The sequence below is a fragment of the Eschscholzia californica genome, unplaced genomic scaffold (assembly GCF_041429995.1).
Source record: "Eschscholzia californica isolate CP2 unplaced genomic scaffold, dmEscCali1.0.p SCAF_1, whole genome shotgun sequence".
NCBI classification, from domain to species: domain Eukaryota; kingdom Viridiplantae; phylum Streptophyta; class Magnoliopsida; order Ranunculales; family Papaveraceae; genus Eschscholzia; species Eschscholzia californica.
Window position 1 is genome coordinate 9953757 of NW_028238198.1, and position 18294 is coordinate 9972050.

An 18294-nucleotide genomic window follows, 5' to 3' on the forward strand; every position below is an offset into this window, starting at 1 on the left:
CTTCTCTTTCACTTCAAAACCAAAAAAACTTCAGAAGCCTCCTCTCTCTCGCCGGACTTCTCTCTCTAACCGACAGCCTCGCCGGATCTCTCTCTCCAACTAAAAGCTTCACCGGATCTATCTCTCTTTCTATCTCTCACCGAAGGTCTTCAAACAAAATGAGCGATGACCCTTGCCAGATTTCTCTCTCTCTATCTCTTTGTCTCTCTATATCTCTCTAATGGAAGGTCTGGAACAAAAGGGGTGATGACCCTCGCCGGCGAGGGTTTACAGATCTGGTTTGTGGTGTGTAGTGGTGTCGGTGGTCTGTGGTGTCTGGTGGTGTCGGTACTCTGCAGCGCTGGTGTTAATGTCGGTGCTCCGTGGTGATGTTGGAGCCGGTGCTTTGTGGTGTTGGCGGCGGTGCTCTGTGGTGGTGTTGGAACCGGTGCTCTGTGGTGTTGGTGGTGGTGAGGTGGGTGTGGTGCTCTGTGGTAGGTGTGGGGCTCTTTTGTGGTGGTGGTGGTGGTGGTGGTGGTGGTGCTCTATTGTGGTGGTGGTGGTGGTGCTCTATTGTGGTGCTCTGTTGTGGTGGTGGTGCTCTGTTGTGGTGGTGGTGGTGAGGTGGGTGTGGTGCTCTGTGGTAGGTGTGGGGCTCTTTTGTGGTGGTGGTGGTGGTGGTGGTGGTGGTGCTCTATTGTGGTGGTGGTGGTGGTGGTGCTCTATTGTGGTGGTGGTGGTGGTGCTCTATTGTGGTGCTCTGTTGTGGTGGTGGTGCTCTGTTGTGGTGGTCTGGCCGTTACTGGCGGTGGTTTTGCCGGTGGTACTTTTGGTGCTGTAGAGAAATTGTTTCTAAAATATAGGGCCGTTAGATGTCGTTTGCTACATTTCAGAAATTGGCCCCATCTTCAGACTTGTTTTGAAGTCTGAAATATATGGGTTCTTTTTCAGCTCATTCAGACTTCAACCTTATTCAGCCAATATTTCAGATTTTCATAAATAAGAAAAAAAAAAATCTGAAATCTGAATTGGACGCTGTAGACGGTAAAATGTCTACGGGTCGGAAAGTCTGACGGTCAACGGGTCAACGGTCAAGGTCTTGTCGGGTCGGGTCGGATGCTTCGGGGGCCGGCCACGTGTCGAAAAGAACCTGCACACAAAAGGAGAGAAGAGATCGTGAAGCCTCTGGGACACCGGGATGGTGCCGGCCTAAGGGGGCTCCGACGGTCAAGTCAGATACTCGGTCAAATATAAATAAGAAAGTCAAAGTGGGCAATAGAAGGGTAACCGTTGTCGGAGTGCTTAGGTGTCGCGGCTCGTGAAGTTGTCGGAACAGATCCCCACGGTAGTGATTTACTTACGGTAATTAAGAGAGTGATGGTAATGAGGTATCGTCGTCAACTCGCTGGTCGTAAAGGAGACTTGCAATAAGGTGCTGATCGTAAAGGGATCCGCAATAGAGTGCTGGTCGTAAGTGGATCGGACGGTGAGGATGAATGAAGATGATACGCCTAGCGTCTTATCGCTAGATGAATGATGCGATAAGGAGGTGGTGGTATTAAGATGGTGATACTGCCAGCTAGTTACTGCTGGATGGGTGTTACCGTCAGCTCCTTACCGTTGGATGGAGGATATTTCAGACCAGAGGGCTCTTATGCAACAAGGTGGTGGTCGTATGATGTTGATACGGTTAGCTAGTTGTCGTTCGAATTGTGACTATCAGACCCCTATCTCCCAATTTCTAAGACAATGAGTTAGAGACTTTGAGAGGATCAGAAGATCTTTGAGATGCTTATGAGAGAGCAAGTGGGTAAAGAGAATAGATTAGGTTACTCGAGTACTGTTGTCGAATATTGGATGCCTTGGTCTGGTTGTAGCCTCTTGTATTTATAGTGGTAGAGGAGGGTCGTCTTGATGACGGTCAGCTCGTAACCGATGTAATTATTCTGCGACATTACTCATGGAAGTACGTTAAGAGATAGGGGATCTGACGTACTGACCGTCAGATGAGAATTCGAATCTCTTGGGGGACGGTCAGGATGCTACCGCGTGTGCGATAAGCTACTGGCCGGTAACGTCCGTCTTTAAGTGGAAGATACGGAATATTCACCATTAGTGCGGTTATGGATTGCGCGATAACCTTCTAGCCGTCAGATAGCTTAGTACTAGGAGGTGGTTATTGCGCGACACGTGTCAGATACGCTTAGTGTTAAGCGGGTATGGATCTGGTGATCATGCTAGCGTCTTGGGCCGTTACCGGGCCTCCTTATCAAGCTTCGCGGATTTTATCCTTACGAAGCGGTTGTTCATAAATTCTTCGGGCACCTCGTGGGGCGGATATTTGCCCATACAATTTGCCCCCCACTCTCTAAGTCCGGATGCGGAGTTAGAGAGTAGTGAGGTATGACCGTGTCAGCGGAGGAGTGCGCGTCTCGATCATATTTTACTAGCGGGAGTGCCACTTTGCATCGTAGCGATGGCTGTTTCGAGGTTGAGTGTCCTGCTCGTATTATTGGGGTGCCGGTAGGTTTCGGATACTTGGTCTGTCAGAATCGCGGGAAGATTCGTTTGACGGAAAATTGGTCGCGAGATGGGGTGCCACGCGAAAAAATCAGATGTTTCGGGCGCTGGCAGTACGTTGTTGGGCGCCGGGCGCAATGGGGGCGCGCGGGGCGCCCGGAGTGCGACCAGGGCGCTCCTGCGCATGGGCGCCCGGAGCGCTCCTGTGCGGGCGCACAGGAGCGCGCCACGTGGCGCGCGCTGGGCGTTTGAGGAACGCCCAGCGCGCTCCTGCGCGATCGCACAGGAGCGCGCCACGTGGCGCGCGCTGGGCGTTTGAGGAACGCCCAGCGCGCTCCTGCGCGATCGCACAGGAGCGCGCCACGTGGCGCGCGCTGGGCGTTTTGCGGAACGCCCAGTGCGCTCCTGCGCGCTCGCACAGGAGCGCGCCACGTGGGCGCACGCTGGCCGTTGAACGGCCAGCGCTCTCCTGCGCGCGGGCTGGCCGTTGAACGGCCAGCGCTCTCCTGCGCGCGGGCTGGCCGTTCAACGGCCAGCGCTCTCCTGCGCGCGGGCTGGCCGTTGATCGGCCAGCACTCTCTTGCGTGCCGACCGTCCGGACGGCCAGCTTCTTCCGGCGCGTTTGCCGTTCGGACGACAAATGGTCTGTCGCACCTTGTTTGGACGATCAGCTCTCTCCGTTTCGTTTTGTCCGAGTGTCGCCCACTCGGTTCCCGCGTATGCCTCAGACATGTCTTGGGTCCTTGGGACGCCTATGTTCTTCACGTATCAGTGCTCGAATGTATTTGCGCGAAAGACTACCTTGCGGGAAGGAGTTGGGGGGTACCCCTTGGGTTGGACCCTATAAAAAGAGGTGTAAGGCCATTTTTTCACTTGCCATTTGGAGCTTGGAGAGAGATTCTTGGGATTCTTCACCTTCATAAGGTATTTTTCTCTTTCCTACTTGATTTTGTTGAGTTCTTTGATTGAATTTTAGTGTTCTTCAATTATTTTTGAATCGTTCTTGAGTGTTTATAGCGTTTGATCTTCAAAGTTACTTTCCTTATTTGTTGGCATGTGTTTTTGAGATTCATACCTTGAGTTAGTTGTTGCTAGGTTAGATACCTTGACCGAGTTGTTGCTATGTTCGATACTTTGACTGAGTTAGCGCTAGGCTTGATACCTTGAGTGAGTTACTGCAAGGTTTGATACCTTGAGTGGGTTGCTGCTAGGTTTGATACCTTGAGTGGGTTATCACTTAGCTCGATTAACTGACTGCACACACCAAACTAAATATTGCATACCAAGCCAGCTATTGCTCACTTCCTTAGCCTCAGTTAGTCGTTGTAGGATCTGAAACCTTGTCCATTTTCCATACAGACTTTGCCTTCTGAGATGAGTCACCGTCAGCACGGTAGTTCCTCTGATCCGACTAACGCGCCAGAACCTTCCGAATTTAGACGGATGTTGGCGCGAAAAAGCGCATCCTTGAAGCGCTTATCTGAAAACCCGGCCTCCACTATTACGGAGGAGGGGCTTCAGAATGTGAGATTCATGTATAACATTCCCGGCTCTATAGAGCTCAGGCTTCCTCAACCCGATGAGCTGATTGACGAGGATCATGGCGGCTGGACCGCACTGTACACGACTCCTTTCTCCATGGGATTTAGATTCCCCATCCCCCGCTTGGTTCACGGGGTCTTAGATCATTACGAAATAGCTCCTTCGCAGCTCATGCCTGGCGCGTGGAGGCTTTTGTTGTGTTTGGAAGTGTTGGCCTACCTACAAAGCGTAGATCTCTCAGCGAACGATGTCCTCCGCTTCTACCACTTGGCGAGTCACTCTAGGGACAAGGGTCGGTATGGCATCAAGCCGCGAAAACCTGGTGTTCTTTTGATCACTGGTTTGCCGGATACCGATCGAAAGTGGAAAACCAATTATTTTCTTGCACGTGGTGACCTGGTGTTCGGTGACCGGGGGATAGGTCAGATTCCTTCCCGTTGGCAAGACGCCCGTAAGTATGTTACCATTTATTTTGAGTACGCCATGTATGTTGTTGCCTAATGTTGTATCACCTTCTTGACAGATTGTACGTTCAATAATCAGAACGTTGCGAAGCTTCGTGGCTGGAAAGAGAGGATCTCCCAACTGCTGGACGACGTGACCCCGAGAGAAGTAGCGCTTTCCTTCTGTCTCATTCTCTTATTTCATCAACTCCTCTGTGGGATTTCGTCCCTGGTAGAACTTTGGTTGGTCAAGTTCCTCCTCCTGCTGCGGCTGTCGAGATACAGAGTGCGCTTCGTCATTCCCAAGAGGTGTTTAGTGCGCCGATCTTATTCTCACCTCCCGCAGCGAGTACAGAGTCTTTTTCATCGTCAGAAATGGTGGGTTCCGGCTACATCCCTGGTGCTTATGCGGACATCCGGAAGGGTGGCCAGAGGAAGAGGTCCAAGGCAGGTACCGGTTCGAGTTCTCTTCCTCATTCTTCTTCGTCTACTCCTGTTACCGAGGAGGCCCCAGCTTCAGAGCCGGTTTATTCGGCGATACCTCTGTCTGGGTCTTCTGGTGAGGTTCCCATGTGGAGGCATCATCCTTCTGCTTCTCCTTTTGATGGTTCCACCTTTTTATCTACTGGAGGGGACCAGCTGCTCTCTTCTGAGGATCATCAGAAGTTCCTTGCTTATGGTCCCTGCGGGGGTGCAGACTATGGTGTTTCGCACCAATACCAGGTATTTACCTCTTACCCCAGTTGCAACTATTTTTTGTTATATTTACATGCTCATCTTTGTTTTGGGTCTTGGTAGGCTCTCATGGCATCGATCTCCTCCCGTCGTCAGTTGAGCGAGAGTGTTGACCGAGTTGCAGAGTTGACGGGATCATTCTCCAGGTTGCAGACTCGCTACGACAGCCAGGTGGTTTCCTTTCAGGAGCAGGGTGACAGGATGCGTGCCCGGGAGAGAGAGTTGGAGGATCTTCGGGGGCGGTACACTGTGTTGGAGCGAGAAGCGGCGTACAACCAACAGCTAGTTGATGAATTTCCCCGTGAGAGAGATCAGATTGCGACTGACGCGGCGTTACGAACTCGTGCAGACTTGTTCGTCGAGTACCGCGAGCATGGGCCCGACAAATGGGATATGGATGATAACATAGAGGCCTGGCGGGTTCGTTACGAGGAGCTCTTGGCGGAGAAGCGGGCGGGAGAGATGACGATAGATATGGATGAGGTGATGAGGGGCGATGATGCAACTGGAGGTAGTTCGCCTCATTAGTGCTTTCCTTTACTTGACTTGTCTAGAAATACTATGTGCGTTGTTGATTTCTTTTCTATGTGACGAACCATATTTGGTCGTCGTCGTGTGGTTGGAATTGATGACCCTAAATTGGCCAAGGCATCAGCGTGCCCATTCTCGAGCCTGGGTACCTGTTCAAAACTAACCTCAGTGAACTGACTTTGTAGTTCTTTTACATGCGACACATAGGCTGCCATCTTCACGTCTTTGGCCTGGTAGGTTCCTTGTAGCTGGTTAACTACGAGTTGGGAGTCTGATTTTATCGCAAGTTTCTGGACTCCCATCTCCTTTGCCAAGTTCATACCTGCGATCAAGGCCTCGTACTCTGTTTCATTGTTGGTGGCTTTGAACCCGCATCTTATTGCTTGTTGGATTAGGTCACCTTCTGGGGAGGTGAGAACAACACCAAGTCCTACTCCATTCATGTTGCTGGAACCATCTACTGATAAGGTCCATTTGAGTTGGCTATGTTCCTGTAGATGGAGCAATTCTCCTTGTGCCTGCACTAAGGTGTTAGGTGTAAAATCAGCAATAAAATCGGCCAGTACCTGAGATTTGATTGCTGTCCTTGGCTGGTAGCTGATGTCATGTTCGCTTAACTCCACTGCCCATTTGGTCAATCTCCCAGACAGCTCTGGTTTGTGAAGAATATTCTTCATTGGGAAAGTTGTAACCACCACAATTGGGTGGCATTGAAAGTAAGGTCTCAGCTTCCTGGCTGCAGTAACAAGGGCAAGGGCTAGCTTCTCTAGTTGGCTGTATCGGGTTTCAGCATCGAGCAATGACTTGCTTGTGTAGTAGACTGGAAGCTGCTTACCGTCTTCCTCACGAACGAGTACTGCACTTACCGCTGTCTCTGAAACAGCAAGGTATATGAACAGTTTCTCTCCATCTTTTGGTTTGGAGAGCAAAGGTGGAGAAGTGAGGTATCTCTTCAGCTGTTGTAGAGCTTCTTCACAGGCAGGTGTCCACTCGAAATTTTTCCCCTTTCGTAGAGTGGTGAAGAACAAGTAGCATCTCTCGGAAGACTTAGAAATGAATCGGCTAAGTGCCGCCACTCTACCTGCAAGCTTCTGGACGTCCTTTATGCATTTCGGGGAAGGAATACCCATCACCGAATTGATCTGATCTGGGTTGGCTTCGATCCCCCTTTGAGTCACCATATAACCTAGAAATTTTCCAGAGGACACACCGAAAGAACACTTAGCCGGGTTTAGTTTCATATTATACCTCCTGAGTACCTCAAATGCTTGTTTGAGGTGTTCCAAGTGTTGTTCTACTACTAAGGACTTGACCAGCATATCATCGATGTAGACCTCCATAGTGTCGCCTAGCATGTTGGCGAACATTTTGTTTACGAGCCTCTGGTAGGTGGCACCTGCATTTTTTAGTCCAAAAGGCATGACTTTGTAACAGAATATACCTCTCTCCGTGACGAAGGCGGTTTTCTCCTGGTCGTTTGGATGCATAAGGATCTGATTGTAGCCCGAGAATGCATCCATGAAGCTCAAGAGTTCATGTCCGGCTGTGGCGTCTACTAGCATGTCGATGTGAGGTAGTGGGAAGGAATCCTTCGGGCATGCTTTGTTCAAGTCTGTAAAGTCAATACATACTCGCCACTTACCATTTTTCTTTTTAACGACCACCACATTAGCGAGCCAATCCGGATAGTGTACTTCTCTTACAGATCCGATATCAAGTAGCTTCTGGATCTCCTCGTTGATCACCTTGTTGCGTTCTGGTGCGAATTTCCTTCTTTTCTGTCTGACCGGGGTATGGGAAGGGTCTACCTGTAATTCATGAACTATTATAGAGGGGTCTATCCCTGTCATATCTGCATGAGACCAGGCAAAACAATCAGAGTTATCGGTTAGGAATTCAATGAGTTTTTCTCTGAGAGTAGGAGCTAGCTGTGCTCCAATTTGGACTTTGTGCTCTGGGATGTTGGGGTTAATTTGGACTTCGTCTAACTCCTCCATGTTTGGTTGGTTGAGGTTTGAGTTGAGGGGCACTTTGTTCTGTAATTGCTACAAGGGCTTCTTGGGAGCCTTCATTGTGTTCTTGTAGCAGTTCCTGGAAGCTCCTTGGTCTCCTTTGATTTCCCGTACTCCCCAAGGTGTTGGAAACCTCAATACTTGGTGGTATGTTGATGGTACTGCCCTCATCTCATGGATCCAAGGTCTTCCAAGGATCATGTTATAAGCTGATGGGCAGTCCAGTACCACAAAGGTGGTGCTAAGGTTAATTCCTCCTGCATATACCGGTAGCACGATTTCTCCCAAGGTATACTTCTGTTCTCCACTAAATCCTATAAGGACAGTAGAACGTCGGCAGATGCTCGATTCTTCTAGTCCCATTCCTAGCAAGGCATGAAGAAACAAGACATTAGTGGAGGATCCGTTATCAATAAGTATACGTTTAACTAACACATTTGCAATAGTGAGAGAGAGGACGAGAGCGTCATGATGAGGGTTGACGAGCCCTGAGACTTCGTTGTCAACGAAGCTGATGGTTTGGTTGGTGAAAGTTAGGGTTGACGCCTCTGTCGAGTGGGCAGTTGGATTTGCTACGATTCGTGCACTCCTTTTGGCTGCTGAGTGGCTTACTCCACTCACTTCTGAGCCACCTGTGATCATGTTGCAAGTCAATGTTGGAATCGGCTCCTCTGGCTCTTTGGGTCGGGCATCTGCTTGGGACATGGTTTTCTTGCCTTTATCCGTCAGTAAGTCGGTTAGGTGACCCCTCTTTAGGAGCTCAGCAACTTCAAGCCTGAGGGCAATGCAATCTGCAGTAGTGTGCCCATGGTCCGAGTGGAATTCACACCACTTGGAAGTATCCCTCTTGTCGCTTGGCGTCTTTGTCTTCCCTGGCCACCTTACCGTGTTACCCATCCCCTTCATTACAGCAATCACCTCACTTGGTTCAATATTGAGGTTGTATTCTGGAATCTTGGTACGGATGGGTCCTTGCGGTTTCTCGTTTTGACGATTAGGTGGAGGGTTGAATGGCCTCCTGTTCTCCCTTGGAATTGGTCGTCTGGTTGGGTATGGATCATTGCTCCTGGCTTCTGACCGTCGTTCATATCTTCTGGAGTGACGGTCTCTTGACCTATCTTCCTGTGAGTAGTATCTGTTCCTGTGGGCTTCGTCTTCTTCCCACCTAATTTCAACCCAGGCTCTGGAAAGAACATCCTCCATTGTTGTGCAATTGAACTTGGTGAGCTCTTTGTACAACTCCCCATCTGGCAGTAAACCTTTCCTGAATGCATCAACTGCTGTCTCCTGGTTGCAGTAAGGAATTGACACCTTCTCCCGATTGAATCTTCCCACATACTCTCTGAGTGGTTCACCTCTTCGTTGTTGGATTCGGTAGAGATCACCAGAGAGTTTCTCCAGCTTCTTACTGCTTGCAAATTGCTCGACAAAGGTGTCTGTGAGCTGGGCAAATGAAGCGATTGAGTTATGGGGGAGGTTAGTGTACCATTGCAGAGCTGGGCCAATCAGACTAGACCCAAAACTCTTGCACATACACGCTTCCCGCAAGTCCCTTGGAATCGCAGCAGTAAACATCCTCTGTTTGTAAGAGGCTATGTGATCGTCCGGATCAGAGGTGCCGTCATACATCTTCATGTTGGGGAAAGTGAACTTTTTGGGCATCTCTACCAGAGCAATTGCATCGACGAACGGAGAATCGGCATAGCTCTGAGGAAGACTCTTCTTGAAGGGGGTTGGGACTCCTGGAATTCTAGTGATCAGGGCCTCCATTTCAGCTAGCCTCTTTGCTAAAGCTTGCTCTAAAGGGGTACCTGTATGTGAAAACAATAAGGGATTAGAAGCCATGGTGGGTTGAGTAGGCATAGGGAAGATAGTAGGCATAGCAATATTAGAAGATGAGTAAAGAGGAGCAGCCATGGTCTGCTGTGGAGTGAGAGGTTGTTGAAAGGTATGTGTTGGAGCCATGAATGGAGCACTTGCGGATCCTGTCCCTACTTGGCTGGTGGTGAAGCCTGCAGTAGTGTTGTGAGGGGGTGTTGGGCGATTAGATGGTCCTCCTACTTCAGAACCGTTGGGAGGTGGTCGATTGTCCCCCAAACTTTGTCTTCTCGGAACCACCAACTCGGTAATTCTTTCTTGCAGTAGCATGTTCTCTGCCCGGACAGTAGAGTTCTCCTCCTCCAAAGCTCTCAATCTTTCGGCGTTTTCTTGCATCTGGGCAGTGAGTGCAGCAAGTTGTGATGAGAAATCCACAGAAGCGTTGGACATGTCTCCTTCCATGGTACTTGTCTTTTCAGTAGTTAGTGGCTGGCCCCCTCCTTCTAGCGCCAAATTGTAGACGGTAAAATGTCTACGGGTCGGAAAGTCTGACGGTCAACGGGTCAACGGTCAAGGTCTTGTCGGGTCGGGTCGGATGCTTCGGGGGCCGGCCACGTGTCGAAAAGAACCTGCACACAAAAGGAGAGAAGAGATCGTGAAGCCTCTGGGACACCGGGATGGTGCCGGCCTAAGGGGGCTCCGACGGTCAAGTCAGATACTCGGTCAAATATAAATAAGAAAGTCAAAGTGGGCAATAGAAGGGTAACCGTTGTCGGAGTGCTTAGGTGTCGCGGCTCGTGAAGTTGTCGGAACAGATCCCCACGGTAGTGATTTACTTACGGTAATTAAGAGAGTGATGGTAATGAGGTATCGTCGTCCACTCGCTGGTCGTAAAGGAGACTTGCAATAAGGTGCTGATCGTAAAGGGATCCGCAATAGAGTGCTGGTCGTAAGTGGATCGGACGGTGAGGATGAATGAAGATGATACGCCTAGCGTCTTATCGCTAGATGAATGATGCGATAAGGAGGTGGTGGTATTAAGATGGTGATACTGCCAGCTAGTTACTGCTGGATGGGTGTTACCGTCAGCTCCTTACCGTTGGATGGAGGATATTTCAGACCAGAGGGCTCTTATGCAACAAGGTGGTGGTCGTATGATGTTGATACGGTTAGCTAGTTGTCGTTCGAATTGTGACTATCAGACCCCTATCTCCCAATTTCTAAGACAATGAGTTAGAGACTTTGAGAGGATCAGAAGATCTTTGAGATGCTTATGAGAGAGCAAGTGAGTAAAGAGAATAGATTAGGTTACTCGAGTACTGTTGTCGAATATTGGATGCCTTGGTCTGGTTGTGGCCTCTTGTATTTATAGTGGTAGAGGAGGGTCGTCTTGATGACGGTCAGCTCGTAACCGATGTAATTATTCTGTGACATTACTCATGGAAGTACGTTAAGAGATAGGGGATCTGACGTACTGACCGTCAGATGAGAATTCGAATCTCTTGGGGGACGGTCAGGATGCTACCGCGTGTGCGATAAGCTACTGGCCGGTAACGTCCGTCTTTAAGTGGAAGATACGGAATATTCACCATTAGTGCGGTTATGGATTGCGCGATAACCTTCTAGCCGTCAGATAGCTTAGTACTAGGAGGTGGTTATTGCGCGACACGTGTCAGATACGCTTAGTGTTAAGCGGGTATGGATCTGGTGATCATGCTAGCGTCTTGGGCCGTTACCGGGCCTCCTTATCAAGCTTCGCGGATTTTATCCTTACGAAGCGGTTGTTCATAAATTCTTCGGGCACCTCGTGGGGCGGATATTTGCCCATACAGACGCCAATTCAGATTTCAGATCTGAAAAAAAAAAACAAACATCACCTAAGATTGTGTTTTTTTTAGATCTGAAATCTCAGTTTTTTGTTTTTTTATTTAAGAAAATATGAACTTTTAGCTGAATTACCTTAACGTCAGAGTGGGTTGAATAAATACCCACTTATCACAGACTATGAAACAAGTCTGAAATGAGAACCCAACCTCTGAAATAAATTAAATGACAAGTATACCCTTGCAAAATTTAGACAGTTTTTCACTGTATCTCTATCTTTTTTACACCACCGACCCCCACCACCACCACCACCACCACCACCTCCTTTCTTCTCTATCTCACTTTTTGCTACTCTCTCAATCAAATTATTCAAAAAAAATATATATTGGAACCCTCGTCGGATCTTGCGAGGTAACTTCTGTCTGAATCTTGACGGATCTGACGAGAGTTCTCTTGGTTTATCTGATCTAGCGAGGGTTAGTATTTTCTCAAAGACTTGTATTATCTTACCTTCTAACACCACACATTTTAAAGGAAAAAAAATTAGGGGAATGTTCTTCAACATCCGATCTCACAAACAAAGATAGTTGGACCCGAAATCCCATTTTCAACCTTGATCGAGAAATCACGTCGTAACTCCCGCCACGGGTAATCTACAAGAAAAAACTAAATCATGGTATCCTAACCTAATAACACCATAATCTTCATAACTAAAACTTTCTTCTGCCTCTTTAAGCTAACTTCTTCTTCACAAATTGTACAAAGAACATCCTAGTGATAGAATGACCAAAGAAAGCGGGACAACGAGAAGGGTAAAGAAGGAAAAAGAAGGAAAAAGAAGTAATTTTAATTGAATTCATAATTTTCTCATATTGTTTCTCTTGTGTATACAACCATTTATAACTAAATTACAAGATAAATATAGTTAGAGAATTAAGGTAAATAAAATAAAAGATATTTCTAATTACGGAATTATAATATATATATATATATATGAGATATATCGAAATATAAAATATATTCTCCTAATTCCAACACTCCCCCTCAAGCTGGGGCGAAGATGTTGACGAGCCCTAGCTTGACAAGTGAGGACTGCAGTAATGATGGACCAACAGGTTTAGTAAACATATCGGGATGAGACAAAAATTGATTTCATGACACTCGAGTAAACTTTCTCCCAAATGAAGTGAATATCTACTTCTATATGCTTTGTTCTTTCATAAAGGACTAAGACTGAAGATAACATGATGGCAGATTTATTATCACAAAATAGTGTAGAAGACTCCACTTCCAGAAAGCCTAATTCAGTTAAAAGGGAGCGAAGCCAAATGATCTCACATGTGTCTTGAGCCATGGCACAATACTCAGGTTCTGCAGAAGATCGTGACATAACTGCTTCCTTCTTACTTTTCCAAGCTAAAAGATGATTACTACGAAACACACATATACCAGAGGTGGATATCCTATCACCCTTTCATCCTGCATAATCAACATCGGTAAAACTAGAGAGGCCTGACTGTGCTCTTACGACATAAAATAGACCAAGACCAGGACAACTCTTTAGGTACCGAAGAATATGGTAAGCGGCACCCATATGAGCGGTACGTGGTGCGTGCATGAATTGACTTACAACACTCACTGCATACATGATATCAGGTCGTGTATTTGTCAAGTAAATGAGGCGACCCACTAATCGCTGATACCGTGATGGATCGGATAATAATTCCCCAGACTCTGTAGTTAGTTTAAGGTTCGGGTCCATAGGCGTAGATGCAGGCATACACCCAAGCATACTTGTATCCTGAAGGAGATCAATGGTGTACTTCAGTTGAGATAAGGATATTCCCCGAGAAGATCGAACAACTTCGATGCCAAAAAAATATCGAAGAAGACCCAAATCCTTCATATCAAACCAGTTCCCAAGAGCTTCTTTTACTTGAACGATGCCAGACGAGTCATCTTCAGTAGTGATTATGTCATCAACATAAACTGAGAGGATAGTACAATGACCCTGAAAACGACGAATAAATCATGTGTGATCTGAGTGACACTGCGAAAATCTCAAAGATTTGACCACATAACTAAAACGACTAAACCATGTTCTAGGAGATTGCTTAAGACCATATAGGTATTTGCGAAGTCGACAAACTTTCCCTGAATACTCCCTCTGAGCCCGAAATCCCGATGGAGGGTCCATATATATGGTTTCCGATAAATCACCATTAAGAAATGCATTCTTGACATCAAGTTGATATAGAGGCCATGAATTAGAAGCAGCAGCAAGAGATACCAACAAACAGATTGTGTTAGTTGAGAAACGGGGGCAAAGGTAGCATTGAACTCCTTTCCTGGTACCTGAGTGAATCGTTTCGCGACAAGACGAGCTCTATACCTGTCAATGGTACCATCACTTAAATATTTCACACTGAAAACCCACTTACATCCCACTGTTTTCTCTCCAGTAGGTAAACCAACCAACTCCCATGTATGAATAGTTGAAGGACATCCATTTCAGCTTGCATAGCATCCACCCACTTAGGATTTTGAAGAGCCTCATGAACAGAGCGAGGAATAGAAACTGAATCAACCTGACTGAGGAAAGAGTGATATTAATCTGAAATACCTTGATAAGACAAATACTTAGAAATAGGATGATCAGTGTTGCATGTAAGTAGATACCAAGAGGGCATACGTCGCTCTCGGGTAGGATATCTGGGTGGAAGACGTTCAGAAATTGAAGAAAATAAAGAATTACGTGATTGGGAGAAAGAAGCTGGCGAAGGATCGCTAGAGCGCGAAGGACGCGAGCAAACCTGTGATGGATTAACAATAGGAGATAGAGGCACCATTTGACTAGATGGAGGATGAGAGGACAATTCATTTGAATCAAGGATAGGAACTGGACGTGGAAAAAAAGTATTGTCCTCTACGAAAGTCTCCTTAACAGGATCTGACAAGGAAGGAGTACCTGTAAAAAAAGGAATTTGTTTTAGGAAGGTTACATCCATAGAATGATGGAAACAATTTGTGAGGGGATCATAACACCTATATCCTTTAGACATTGAAGAATATCTTAAGAAAACATATTTAATAGCCTTATCATCAAGTTTTGTACAGGTAGGTTGCAATTCTGAACGAAACACGTACATCCAAAAACACGAGGTAAGATGAGAAATAAGGTGTTATCTGGTTGGAGAATATGAAAAGGAGTCTTTCCATTCAATACTCTACTTGGTGTTCGATTTATAAGATAAACTGCTGCGAGGAATGTCAACTGCCAGAAATACTTAGGGACACTCATACCACGTAGAAGGCAACGTACTACAGACATAATATGACGGTTTTTTCTTTCTGCTACACTATTTTTCTCAGGAGTGTAAGGGCATGTAAGTTATTGAAGAATACATTTTTTGTTAAGTTCAGATCGAAACTCATTAGTTAGGTATTCCCCACATTTATCAGATCTAATGTTGCAAACTACTGTATTAAATTGAATTTTTATCAATTGAAGAAAATTAGTAAATTGAGTGAAGACTTCAGACTTTGTTTTCATCAAATAAACCCCATGTGCAACGAGTGTAATCGTTAATAAATGTGACATAATAACGATGTTTGGAGATAGCTAACAGAGGAGAATGACCCCACACATCAGAATGGATGAGATAAAAAACCCTAGGTGCACGAAGCATGCGAGGGATATACGTGGTACGAGTATGTTTTGATAATTCACAAACTACGCAACTAAACTGAAAGACTTTGCAAGCCTTATGAAGGGAAGGAAATAACCAACATAGATATTGAAAGTTTGCATGTCCTAAACGTGCATGTCACAGATCTAAAGATTTTAGAGAGCAAGGAGATGAATTCGAACCAGGTAAAACAGAAGCTTGTAGACTAGATGAAGAAATCCTAGGAGTCAAGGGCTCACCAAAATAATAGAGTCCATCACACTCATATCTCCTACCAAGAAACTTCCTCGAAATTAGATGTTGTAAAACACAACAGTCAGGTAAGAAAATAACAACACAATTTAGTGTTTTGACAAGATGACTTACAGATAAAAGGTTATAAGCAAATTTTGGGATGTAATAGGCTGAATTTAAGGTAATATTGGAAGATAAACGAGCATTTCCTTGACTACAAATAGGCATGACGGTTCCATCAGCAATACTAACTGTCTGATTAACGGGAATAACCTCTGAAGTAAGAGTAGATAACTTGCCAATCATATGATTATTTACACCTGAATCCAAAATCCAAGTACGGTGGTCTGACTTACCATGAAAAGCAACATAGTTACCAACCGTAGTAGCATCCATAAGCATAGAAGTATGTGTTATGCCCGAACACAACTATAACTTATCAAATTGGGATTGAAGTTCGACATAATCTAATTGAGCAACAAAACTACCATGAAAATCATAAGACATCTATCTTCCAAAGTCCAAGCACGAGAAAAAAGATTTGAAATATTACTGCAATATTGAACTCCTACACATAAGTATGAAGAATACAAATACCAAAAAATTTGAGCTTTGAACCTGTGGATTATCTTGAACGAAAGTTACAGTTGGTGATGAAAGAGGAAAACAATTCCATTTCTTTTAATATTTGTAGAGAGAAATAGAGAGAGTAATAGATGAAGGTTGGATATCCAAATTTACTTTACAATGATAAGTCGATTTGAGCAAACCCTTGACGCGATATACATATCAGCGGAAGAATTGTGATGTAATCGACCTCGATCTGCAAATCTTTACTTGATATCCCAACATCGATGAAATTAACCGGAAATACTGATCGATTATCAAGGTTCAAGAGAAAAAAATACTAACTCTCTTCTACCGGATTTGAAGATCTACTATGCCAAAGACATTGTTGAATTGAGAAAAAAAAAACAAGAAGAATGCCGGAACGACTCTGAATTGTGAGATATACAACCATTTATAACTAAATTACAAGATAAATATAGTTAGAGAATTAAGGTAAATAAAATAAGAGATATTTCTAATCTACTTACAGAATTATAATATATATAATATATACATATATATGAGATATATCGAAATATAAAATATATTCTCTTAATTCCAACAATTTTAAGTGTTACCGGTTATACATGTCAAATATAAATCAAATATAAGAATTTAGAGGGTAGGAAGGCTTAGAAGTCTGCCAATTCAAATTCAGCCATTTAAGATTCAGCCAATTCAGATTCAGACACAGAATAAAAACAAATACAAGCTGAAGCTACGGTAGGTGGAAAAAGAAATGCAGATGCAACCTAATTCTTACGTATCAGGAGCATTGCTAAATGCTTGTAGAATGCATGGGGATGTTGAATTGGAAAAAGAAATGGTTGAGAGTTTAGCGAGTGGTGGCGTTCATGTTCTTTCGAATTTCAACGAAATTCCGTATACTCCTGCATACATATACGGCCTGAAGAGTCGACAAAAAATTCTTCGAGGAACAGCGTATTTCTAGCAATTCATTTCTTAGTTATATTGATGAAATACCCTAAAGATACTAGAGAACCACAATAACAGTATAATATCAAACTATGAAGAACAAAAACCAAAAGTGAACAACTATCTGTTGGAACAAGAAAATGTAAAATTTCCTAATACAAAAATGAACATAAAACAACCACACAAAAAGATAGAAAAGAAAACCTACTTTATATTTTTCTCATTTCTTCTTTCCAGCCTTAGCAGCATCTCCAGCCTTAGTCTAACCAAGATAAACATAATATAGCAATCAATCTAAATGTCACGGAGAAATAAACTTATAGAAATGGGAGGAGAGGTAGAAATCTAGCAAACAAGTTTCTTTTACAATTACCTTCTTCACTCCTCGAATCTTCTTGGCCCGATTCTTCCTTTCCTTCATTTGCTTTCTTGACTTTTCTACCTTGGTATCAAGTCCATTCTGGAAAAACCACAATGTTTAAACTATAAGAATCTCGTATACTTAGGAGTACACAAAATAAACACATTAAATAGGAAAATGGTGAAAAAATTTAATGTTCAATTTGTTGCTCGAGTTGAATAAAAAATCCGGAGCCAAAGCAGATACCCTTGTTTAAGTATCACCAACAAGCACTAATGAATAATGAGATACGTAAACGATACAAACAAGTCCAACTTAGAAAACAAATAGATTTTAAATACTATATGATTGATAATCTCACTCATAACCATAAATAATAGAATTAAGCAAAACATTTAGATGATTCGATGAAGTCAAGCAGCATCAATTCCTTCTTTATTACTTTCGCACTTAGGCAAAGACATACCACCATATAAATGCACAAAATACTTATCAGTATAGACAAGCAACTAATAAAGGCAGTAAAGGGAGAATGGTGATGCTTGAATGGCTGCATTTAATCTTCACTGATAAGTAATATGATTGCACATTTGCATTCAACTTTTTGTAGACTTTCCTAAATCATAATTACCATCTTATATTAATACAATACTTTTGTCTTACTTCAAAAAAATAAAATGAGAATAGTTCATCATTGTTGGGTACTAAGAAAGCACTTTGATATGCTCTAATTTTGATGGGTACTTCACAATGGCCTGGTAGCCCACCGGGCGTGCATCTCATCCAAAACTCAGAAGGTCTCGGAATTCATAGGTTTACCTTGTAGTCTCTTCTCCCATTCTACTTGGTAAATAAATAAAGTTTCTTAGTCTTCTTATGAGGTTATCATAACCTTTTGAGTGAAGAGAACCTAGGCATTGAATTCTTGGTTACAAAATCACCATTCTCCTATATGAGACTATTCTCACAAGCCATTATTAAGCTTAATACATACTCTCAATGTAATCCACTCCCGCAACGTAATGATCCAACGACATTCGTTTTTTCTAACATACATTGGT

The 18294-nt window shown here is 44.5% G+C and overlaps 1 protein-coding gene across 2 annotated transcripts in view; it reads right to left on the bottom strand.

Annotated features, from left to right (window-relative positions):
* Window positions 1-18294, bottom strand: part of LOC147563974 (small ribosomal subunit protein eS24z) — a 37595-nt gene that overhangs the window by 18405 nt on the left and 896 nt on the right. Inside the window, exons 4-5 of one of the 2 annotated variants that reach the window (XM_086642694.1) lie at window positions 17246-17332; window positions 17111-17134 (exon numbers count right to left, since the gene is read on the bottom strand). In XM_086642694.1, the coding sequence (XP_086498820.1) occupies window positions 17111-17134; window positions 17246-17332 (111 nt within the window). Of the gene's footprint in view, window positions 1-16857; window positions 17135-17245; window positions 17333-18294 lie in introns of those variants that run through there. The other variant, XM_086642690.1, reaches the window with a different exon arrangement.